This window comes from Motacilla alba, chromosome 4A, assembly GCF_015832195.1.
Source record: "Motacilla alba alba isolate MOTALB_02 chromosome 4A, Motacilla_alba_V1.0_pri, whole genome shotgun sequence".
NCBI lineage: Eukaryota > Metazoa > Chordata > Aves > Passeriformes > Motacillidae > Motacilla > Motacilla alba.
In genome coordinates, this window is record NC_052045.1 from 9,924,878 (window position 1) to 9,935,917 (window position 11,040).

General features: G+C 36.1%; 1 protein-coding gene across 4 annotated transcripts in view; it reads left to right on the top strand.

Annotated features, from left to right (window-relative positions):
• Positions 1-10,018, top strand: part of STAG2 (stromal antigen 2) — a 74,049-nt gene extending 64,031 nt beyond the window's left edge. Inside the window, exons 27-34 of one of the 4 annotated variants that reach the window (XM_038123062.1) lie at positions 1,107-1,255; positions 1,790-1,918; positions 2,264-2,469; positions 2,842-3,031; positions 3,118-3,231; positions 4,008-4,134; positions 4,460-4,537; positions 6,931-10,018. In XM_038123062.1, coding sequence (XP_037978990.1) covers positions 1,107-1,255; positions 1,790-1,918; positions 2,264-2,469; positions 2,842-3,031; positions 3,118-3,231; positions 4,008-4,134; positions 4,460-4,537; positions 6,931-6,954 — 1,017 coding nt within the window. In that variant the 3' untranslated portion in view covers positions 6,955-10,018. Of the gene's footprint in view, positions 1-1,106; positions 1,256-1,789; positions 1,919-2,263; positions 2,470-2,841; positions 3,032-3,117; positions 3,232-4,007; positions 4,135-4,459; positions 4,538-5,077; positions 6,900-6,930 lie in introns of those variants that run through there. The other 3 variants (XM_038123064.1, XM_038123063.1, XM_038123061.1) reach the window with 3 other exon arrangements.
• Positions 10,019-11,040: the final 1,022 nt, after the last annotated feature.

Consider the following 11,040-nt stretch of genomic DNA (forward strand, 5'->3'; position numbering starts at 1 on the left):
ATGAATTCAGTTATAGTTAGCGTTTGATTCATCTGCTCACATACACCAGCTGCATGGATTTTATTCACAGGCTCAGAACAGTAGAGACATATATCTCCAAAACACTGTAATCCAATACAGATCACTGATGTGCATGAAAGGAAAATCTACCCAAATACATTTTCTCTATCCCTGGTTTTTGACTAAAGGTTATAAAGCTGCATAGTGAATATGGATCTGGATATTGAGCCTGGTTGTGGCCAAATGGAAATAGTCCTTATTAAAGTAAGGACTGGTTTATCAGTATGGATATTGCCAAAACTAGGGAGGATGAGGCCTTTCCTTTTGATGGCAGCATGACTCTTAAGTAGCTGGTGGAACTGCAGTGTAAAATATGTAACTAAACACTCTTTGTTTCATTCTTTGTGATACCAAAGAGTGACGGGCGTGGTAGACAAAATTTAAAAAAAATAGAAATATTTATTATTGAAGGGAATTGTAGTTGAATTCAGTAGGATTGAGAAAGGATTGATCAGAGAAAAGACTGAAGTTCAGAGTATTTGGCTTTGACAACTCTTGATAAGTACTTGAAAATCTCATAATCAATGACAGAATTTCTGGTGTCTTTGGCAGTTTCCCTGAACATGTTTTCATTTTAAAGTTTCTTCTTTATACTTGTATTTTGAGAAGAAAAAAAAAAGGAATTGGGAACTAGTAGTTTGTCATAGTATTTTAGTAAAGACCTGGTGAAGATGACTCCATTTATTTCTTCTCTGTTGGTGTATGTAATTTGGGAATCCTACTAATTATTTGTATTCTCAACTTTAGAACACCTTGATTTGGTGAAGCATTGAAATCTGTCATCCACTGTATCTACAGTTTGAGTGCTTGATCAGTGCATTTCAGAGTTCTCTCTGGGGTGCAGACTCTTCAAGAGTAGCTTTGACTTCACTGTCCAAAACGCCCATGTTTGTCTCTTGGTCTTGTCAGATTAGGAGTGGGGGGCAAAAAAGTGAAACATACGTTTGTGAAACATACTTTTAAACTGAAACTTATCTCTTTGTGTATTGGTCCGAAGTTTGGCATAATCTTTTAATACACAAAAATTTCCTGTTTATTCCATGCAGCTCTTCAATGAAATGATTCAAGAAAATGGTTACAATTTTGACAGATCATCACCAACATTCAGTGGCATAAAGGAACTTGCTCGACGTTTTGCTTTAACATTTGGATTGGATCAGTTGAAAACAAGAGAAGCTATTGCTATGTTACACAAGTAATTGTGTGCTTTGTCTTACTTCCATTTTTGTAAACACTTCTTGACTAATAATCTTCATAGTCTTTGAAAATTAATTTCTAATACTAAGTGCCTCAGCCCTAGAGATGATATAGCCCAGATATTAATTAGGGGATGACTGCAGTTTTGTCTCTGAGTAAAACCTAAATGTTTAATATTGTTGGTGTTCTTGAGCATCATTGCATAAGCATGTAAATTACAGCAGTGTCAGTGCTGTAATGAAAAAGCCTTTTTAATGGCTGGTCCATAACAATTAGAACAGATCCACTTCATTGTCAGTGGATGATCATGTTGGCCTCATGCAGAAAACCTGCAATGCGAGGTAGAAAATCCATGACAGAAAGAGTGTGTCTAGATTCAAATAATAACTAGTGTTCACTTCTTTTGCTGGAATGTGGAAACATCAAATTACTGCTTTCTTGACATAAAGGAAAGGGGTTTGGTTTTGGTAGCTCACAGTGCTTTGAACTTCTGTTTGTTCTTTTTCTGATGCAATTTTTTGTTTGTTCTTAGGGATGGCATAGAATTTGCTTTTAAGGAGCCTAATCCACAAGGTGAGAGCCACCCACCATTAAATTTGGCATTTCTTGATATTCTCAGTGAATTCTCCTCGAAACTTCTCAGACAAGACAAAAGAACAGTGTAAGTATTTTCTTAATATTCTTAGTATTTGTAACGATAACAACAAAAGACATGCATCAGAATAAGTATTTGTGTATTGTATTCATCTAAAGTGGGATCTTTGACACATCAAGGTAAGTTTACACTAATGTAGTCAAGTATACTCACAGAAGGTAAATTGCACTTACTGTTGTTATTTTTTATTTTATGGTGGATAAACAGAAATTGTGTTCCGGATTTGTTGTCCGGCCTTTCTGTTAACTAGATGAGAAACATTGGTTGATAATTTCAGTAGTTACTTATCTTGACATTGTAACATTTTGTTACAGACTTTTTGCATCTCTGTATTTCTTGTTTCATTTAAAGGTATGTTTACTTGGAGAAGTTCATGACCTTTCAGATGTCTTTACGAAGAGAAGATGTGTGGCTTCCTCTCATGTCCTACCGAAACTCTTTATTAGCTGGTGGGGATGACGACACCATGTCAGTGATTAGTGGAATCAGTAGTCGAGGATCTACAGTAAGAAATAAGAAGACAAAGCCAGCAACAGGCAAGCGGAAAGTACCTGAAGGTAGAACTTCTCTCATCTTATAAACTTTTAGAACAGATATTCATATAAACTGCACACATTGTTCCATATTTTTTGCGTGACTATATTGGTATGCTTTTATGTATTTTTTCAGAACAGGTAGCCTCTGATCATGTGTGTGTTTTAGTGGGAAAAGTATTCATTTGATTCACAAAAGAAGATAAGGGCACTATACCGTGTTGAGTCATACAGTAGAAAAGTATAGAAATGCTTTGAGGCACATGTAAGACTTTGTGGCAAAAAGTAAAGCGATTGATTCTCTGGATCATGCATTTAATTTGTGTTTTAGCATTCACTTTTTGACTAGTTTGAAAAAAACAGCTTCACAGATGTTCTTCCTGTGTTTGCTTGCAGCTGAAGAAAGCAGCAGTAGTGACAGTATGTGGCTGAACAGGGAGCAGTCAATGCACACACCAGTCATGATGCAGACCCCTCAGCTCACCTCCACGATAATGAGGGAGCCCAAGCGATTGCGACCCGACGAGAACTACATGGGTGTCTATCCCATGCAGCCCGAGCACCACCAACCGCCGCTCGACTACAAGTACGTACAGCAGTAGGTCTGCTTTGTGTTAGTGTCCGTACACAAAAACCAGTACATGTTTAAAATAGAATAATGGTCTTTTTAAGCACGCAAGTAACGTGGATGTTGGCTCAAAGGCAACAGGAAGAAGCCGCGCGACAACAACAGGAGAGGGCAGCGATGAACTACGTCAAGCTGAGAAGCAACTTGCAGCACGCCATGTGAGTGGAGTGAAATGCTCCTTCAGTGGGTCAGGGAGGGTTTATAAATGCAGTGGTAACAGCTGTGTCTTTTAAGAGGGATGCATCTTCTAAGTTTAAAAGATCTCTGCATTCTTAAGGACAGTGTGGTTCTAGAGAAAAAAAAGTACACATTGCAAACTAAAACCAGGGGCATGTGTATTGAGGAGCTTTACATCTTTCCCCTACTTTTGATTGTTGTATTTCCAGTACTTAGTTTCAATGGTGGCTTTTTTAAAATACAGTGACACCAATTAGTATAATTAGAATGACTCCTTAGTTTTCTCATAAGATCGGATGTTCCATGTAGAATTTATGAGGAGAGAGGATGAAGGACTGTGTGGGAGTATTTGCAGAGGTTTTACACATCTGCTTTATTTCAAAGGCATTCTTCCTGGCCTTATCATAAGGCAGAAACAATTTTGTTTTAGTGGCAAAACTTAAGTTTTTTCTCACTTGAGCATAAATTAGGTATGGAGTAGATCTGCTTACCAGTTCTCACACCCTCTCAGAATACCCATTTAGTAACATAGCACCATTGTCTAAACTGACCTTTGTTAGGCATTGTCCCACGCTCTCTTAGTATCTTCTGGTTAAATACCAGCTTTCTTTAGTAGTAGTTGTGCATTCATTTCATTACTTCATTTCTGTTTTATCTAATGGAATCATTTGTTAGGAGTCCCTTACTGAGCATTAGCTTTTTAAATAGATAGAAGTTAACTCGATTTCGTGCTAAACAGTATTGCTTTTCATTTCAGTCGACGTGGCACAAGTCTAATGGAAGATGATGAAGAGCCAATTGTTGAAGATGTGATGATGTCATCAGAAGGGCGGATTGAAGATCTTAATGAAGGCATGGATTTTGACACCATGGACATAGACCTAGTAAGAAATTTACTTCTCTTTTAGTGGTCTTGGGATTTGTATTTCTGCTTTTAAAGTAAGATATTTGAATTAAATTTTCCTTCTAATAAAAGAAAAATCATTCTGGTTGCTTTCTGCATTGCTAAAGGGCTGTGCTGTTGTCTGTATTCAAGAGCCATCTGCTCCAACTGCCTTACAAAAACAAGAACACTTCCTGTTGTAATAATAACATTTATCCCTTGTGAATTTCTACCCCTTGAGAGTTCAGCTTCACTGATTACAGTGTAAAACCTCTGTTTTTCTGGTGAAATTGCACTTAACCTGTTTGTTTGTTTGCTTTCTAAAGCCACCATCAAAGAACAGGAGAGAACGAACGGAACTAAAACCAGATTTCTTTGACCCCGCTTCAATCATGGATGAATCGGTAGGTTGACTTACATAAGGGGAAAGTAAAGTAAATCAGTCTTAAGGTTGCCATACTCTCTTACTTCAGATTTTAAATGGAAAGAATGCAATCTTCAGGTTGTCATTGTTAGCTTATTTTGACAGACTGGTACAGTAATTCAGCTCCATACATTCTAGGATAGTCAGTGTTCCTTGCGATTTTATGGGATTTTTGTTCTTAATATCTATATATAGCTATGTAAAAGTTAAAAGCCTATGATTCTGAGCAGAAAACACATTGTTATGGAAAAGACTGTAGCAGAGGCTGATAGCAAAGAGCATTAGAAAAATGAAGAAATGTGCATACACAGTATTAAAGGCAAGTTTCCTGTTGTGCTGAGTTTAGTCAGTGACTCTGATGTCATTACCAAATGTCAGCATTAGATGGTTTGCATTTTGTGGGTTTTTTTTTTAAATTGGCATATTTACTTTTGTGCATAAGTAAGATAATGGAGAAAATAAGAGATAATACAGATATCTGTTTATAGAGATGAGAGGTATTTTTTCTTTCCATATAAAGTTTTAGGTCCAAAACATCCGAAGTCTGTAGTTTCTGCTTGCAGTTGCCCTTTTATCCGACTTGATAAATCTGCAGTCTCTATTCTCTTTTAAAAATCTGCATGAGGGATTCCTTCTGTCTTGAACCACTTGTAAAGTATGCAGCCTTTTTTGACCTTGGGTAGCTGGTACAAAATTACACTGGAAATAACAAGCTGCAGCAAGCCAGCAGAGGACAGTACAACAAGGCTTCCTGGGAATCTTGGACAGCTTGGTGGAATTTGGAAGATGGTTATGTATTTTTTTACAGTATTGTTGCAGCGTGAACCTGTTCTCGTTTATGGGAGAAAGAAGTCCTAAATACTGTTTTAATTGCAAATCCGTATATTTTGTACCAGTAGGGCTTTGCTTTAGTAATAATGAATCAGTTAGGTTCTGCGTCTGGCTGTCGTGTGTTCTTTTCCTGAATTAACACCAAGAAAATATCTCGCCTGTTCTCTGACATTCTGTTTTACAATAATTCTTCCCCTCCTCTCCTCGATTTTTCCTGGACTGATCTGTGAAGTACCAGTCACTTTTTAATCTGACAATGCTGAAACCGTGGCCTTCTCCGGCTTGCATGTCATTGATTAGAGAGCCCTTTCAGCTTCCCGCCTCTGTCGCTGCCTGGGGGCCGCTCTAACAGTCGGGGCTCCGGGCCCGGCCCCGCCGCGCGGGTGCAGTGCGCGGGAGCGGCCGCGCGGGGGCAGCCGCCGGCAGCGCAGCGCAGCGCGGGCGGGGCCGCGGGCGCTCGGCAGCGCAGAGCCCCCTCCGACAGCAGCCCGCGGTGTGCAGGGATCGCTGCGGAAACGCAGGTGATCCTCAGAACAAAGTTAGTTTGCTTTAGTCGCATAATTTATTTCAGAGGTCCCTTATTCTTGGAGCTGTTGCACTTGTTTTTAATAGCTGTTTAATTTATTCAGATGCACACGGTTCATGACCAGACTTCTGGTCGGATGTGCCCAGTTACTGCTGGCACCAGAGGCAGTGTGTGCTCTGTTGTAGGCACCCGAAGTGAAGTCAACTCAAAGAACAGTAAAAACTGGTTTGTAAACAGATAAATATGAACAGCAGTGTTAAGGTTCAGGAATATTTGGTCTGTTTTGGCTCTTGCTGATTTTATAAAGTCTTAAAAGCTGGGGCAGTCACAAAATCTGGATTTTCTGGGTTTTTTTTGGCACGTCAGTGGTCATACATACTTCCATTGACATAAAAAGCTGTATAGCTTGTTCTCACTTGGGAACTGGAAAGGGATTATTTGTTTCTCTCCCTAGTTACGCAGTCTCCTGAAGTACAGTTGCTTGATTTTACCTGATGATTGTTTGATTTTTCACTGTCTTCCTGACAGACCGAATACATTTCCTAGGGAATGTTAAATTTGTGTCCTGGTTGGCTGATGTGGGATGGCCTGTGGTTTCTGTGATCACAGACACAGCAGCAGCCAGTGTCTGGAGGGTTTTGTCCCAGGTTTAGTAGCTGGTAATAACACATTTGATTTCAGGTTAGTGCCAATAGAATGTTAAAGAAGTCTCAGATAGGCACCTAACTAAAAATTCTTCTGCAATTATTACCTAAAATAATTAAAACACAGGCTTTATTCCTACTGGATCTAGTTAATTTCAAGTGTGAGAAAAATATTTCTAATGAATGAGGAGCCCTTTTCATATTATTATCTAAATCAGAAATGTGGTTAATCTGGTTTGAAAGAAAAATAAACTTAATAATGCCTTAACATATCTTGAAGTGTCTTAATCTTAAATTATATACTAATTGCTTTGTTATTTGTTAAATGTGTATTAGACTACAAATTGACACCATTTCTAACTTTTTTTTTAGGTTCTTGGGGTGTCAATGTTTTAATACCAGAGCAGCAAATAAATCAGTGGTGAAGTCATTTTCTAAGTGGAAGAGGAAGTTTTTCAATACAAAATTGTGGTAGATACAGTGAAATTCTGAACAGATTTTTCTCTAAGGAGAATGACATGCTTTCAAGATCAAGTGCATTGAAGGGGCAGTTTTGTTTGCCTGAAAGAAAAAAAGAAATGTAAAGGACAAGTAAACAATTGAGGATAAGCTACACTTTTTGTTGGGAAAAAAATTCAATATTTTATTTATGTGCTATCAGTTTATTTCTGGATCATAAGAAGTATTCCCTCTGAGTTTTAATCTTAACAGTCTGAGAGGTGTTTGGTACAGATTTGAGCCCCTCTCTATACATTTGCTGGCTATACTAAATAATCATGAGCTCTGCTGGATTGCTGTTCATGTCCATGAGCTGTAATAGTAGATGGATTGGTTTTCTCGCAGCGTAGAACGAACCAGAAGAGTTGTCAGTATTTTCAATTAAATGCAAACTTCAGTCACAGAAGGTTTGTATCAATTAATCATGGAAAAAACACATAAAGCAGAATTTTAACAGCTTTTTAATCTAAAACACACTTTTTATTCCAAAAGCTTCATGTTAGCCTTCTCAGAAAGGTCCATAAGCTATAAGCTACCAGAACGTAACAGATTTCACTCTTGCTTGCCCATTACCAACCCTGAAAGTTTGCTTGTCCTTTAAGAAAAATGTAATGTTGTGAAATTCCTTCCAGTAGTGCCACTGTATTTTGTCTCCAAATAAAAGAAGCTTATTGTAGTATGTTTGCAGAAAAATTCTAAACAAAAATTATACAGCTTATTAGAGTGTGGGAATAGGGATCTAAATTTTAAATAAAATTATATATATATATAAATTGGTGCTGATTTTATAATTGCGCAGTTTGTTTAGTTTTTTCTTACTTTTAAATTCCAACTTAAAATTATGAGGTTTCAGAAATATATTGAAAGTTTAACAATGTTTAAAAATAGAAGAGCATGAGAATTCATGCTTTAAAAATGATTTTTAAATTTGTATTTTATATTGTTTTATCTATCTGTCTTTGCAAGCAGTCTTCAGGTTAAAGATACTTCTAACAGGTTACAGTACATTTCCTCTATATGTAAATTAGATTGGATAATAGAAACTCATAAACAACCCATAATATTCTTTGAAAGCTAAGCTTTAAATTTCATTTTGTGTCCATTCACAAATAAATTAAATTTGGTCTAAAACAGAAAGTGGATCTATGCCATTTTGACATTGACTCATTTTGCAAGGCTTAGGCAGCTAGACATCATTTTAAAGGAAATATTAACTTATATTACATATGTATATTTTTTGTCAGTTGTCTCTCAGTTCTTGAGGTATATTATTTTAATCATTCCATGCCTTAATACGCTTGCAATACAAGAATCTCCCCAAATGGGTGAATACAAAAAGGCTTCCTGTTTTTAGACTCAGAAATTAAACATTCGGCTGTGGTAGCCAAAAACCATAGATTATCTAAAGGATCATGATAAAATATAATTATTTTACTAGGTCATGGGGTAACAACAAAATGAAAACTAGATCTGCCTAACTCATTTTACATAAATAAATACTCTCATGTCTAAAAGTACTGCCTATATTGTTTTCCACACCACTGCATTTAATAGAACTGCTGAGAGGACTGTATATATGATTTTAAACTTAAGTTGATTTTTCTTACTCTTGAAGGAGTGTTTCTTTGTGAAAGCAGTTCTTACAGCTTTGTTTTCAACCAGCTAAAAATGTTTTATATATTTACCTTAACCTGTTGTCCTCCACATTCTATTGTCCTAATTGTACTGTTTTCTGATTTGTATTTATGTCTTGAGACAGTAACTTTTTGAATAAAAATAAACCTACAGTATGTTGTATGTTTGATCTTTTTAAATTGGGGCTATGGGAGGACAGTGAAGAAAGGGGTATGAGTAATGCAAATGTTATGTTTATAGAAATCAAAATCTTTTTCCATGTCTTTTAAGTGTTTGTCTCAGAGTTGGGATAATGTATGAAAAACTGCACTGTTTTATATTTGTAATAAATTGTACAAGTTTTTAAAATGTGAATAAAGCACTAATTGGGTAATAATTTAAAGCAGAAAAGTTAATGCAATCATGATTGTTTTAAATATGCTTTAATTTGAGATAAACTTGTTAAAAGAATTAGTGTAAATACAGAGTGAGCTTTTGAAGAGGTTAGTACCTGCAAATAAAATTTTTAAAATTTGTATAGAACTTTTACATGCCAACAAAGCAGTGGTTAATTATTTTTGTGTTACGTTTTTTAAAGGTGTATTAATAACCTTTCTGTTGGTTTCTTTTTCCTAATAACTATTATCTGATTTTACTCAGAGTACTTTTGATTCTGACATTGGAGATGCTGTATATAGTCCAATGGAAATACCATTAAATGTGTATGCTACTTTCCATTCCATAAGTTGGTCATACACCTGGTAAGCATTTTGAGCTTAATTGGCCATATACAGCAAGGGAATGAGGGGAAAACCCTAAACATCCCCTCCCATTCCCCTCTCCTCAACTACTGAGCACCTCTAGCTGGGAATTGAAAACTCCTTTCTGGTACAAGACTTTTTAAAGCAGTAATTTTAAGATCTTAATCCTTGCTAATGTAACCTTAGGAGTTTTGGGTTGATTTTCATTTTAGTTATTATTGCAAATGTTCATTATTCCTGTCTCTAAATCCTGCTGTAAGTTCAATAGTATCTTGTGGAAAATTGTTTTAGTAAGTTCTAAGTTTATAATGCAAGAAAAATACCTTCACTATACAATGTAAAGTCTGTTGTAGTTAAACTGCTTTGGTACAAAAGCCTGTAAATGGAAAAAAAAAATTGAGTTTTGAAGAGAGAGATGATAAAAATGTAGAAAAAAGCAAACTGTTCAGAGACAGTAAAGCCTGTCCTCTGGTTTACCAGAGAAGCCACAGGGAAGGTATTGACACAGAATAAATTTCAAAGGAATAGTTTCCACATATTCTGTAAAAAGTATTTCTTGATATTAAACAACCAAAGACAATATGTAAGATGTTAGTGATGGCTGTTGTTTGTTTGTTTGGTTTTTTTCCCCTTTGGATGGTGTGATGCTGATTCCTGTAGCGTGTTAGAGATCATAAATCCCCATCTTTAATCTCAATATAACTAAAAAAAACACCTCTTTAAATCTGCCCCTTTATTTCCCCCCTAATTTACCTGTACACTTATCCTTGGGAGGGATTTCAGGACAGCAATACAATTAACTTCCTACACATACTGGAGTTTTTGGGCTGCTTTGATTCACAACAATGCTTTGCTACTTTTTTTACCTATAGATTTTTAAAAATTATTATTATAGCCTGATTAATATCAAGGACTTGTTCATTCTTTGAAGCATTTGTCAAAATTGTGAATTTGTGCTTCAGAATTATTTTGATAAAACACAAATTGATTATTTAAAAATATTTTCATTCCTACTGAACTGCTTTAATTTAATATTCTTTGACTGATTTGTGATACTGAAATGTAGCTTATGCCATTGCCTCATTTTTCATAGTCCTATGTAATTTCTTGTCCTGAGATTGTTGAATTTCGTATTTGTTGGCATCCAAAAGGGATCATCATATTTTTGATATTTTGTCATCATTCATCATATGGATGATGACACATACTCTAAAAACAAAGTAATGCAGGACAATACTGTTCTATAATAATTCTGTTTTAAAAGTAACAGTTCTGTGTGAATTGTGCCTGTCATTTTCCTCAGCTGTCATTCTCTCTGTATCCCTTCTTCATGTTGCTAATCTTTCTTTAATCTATTTCTTTGATTACATCTCAATTTTCATATTTCTTTCAAGTTTTTACCAGTTAGATGTTGTCACAGCTGTTGCAAATGGTGTGTTCCAGCTAGAGATTCAGTTGCTGCTTTTTGTTGTGGTTTTCTGTAGCTACCGCCAGGTTTTAGGGATGTAAATCGTAGTGGCAGTACAGTGGTAAGAAGCTATAACTGTGCCCAGAAAAATGATCCAAAGCATGTTCAAGTGGTTGGGTGGCTGGTTGACAGAAAACGTCC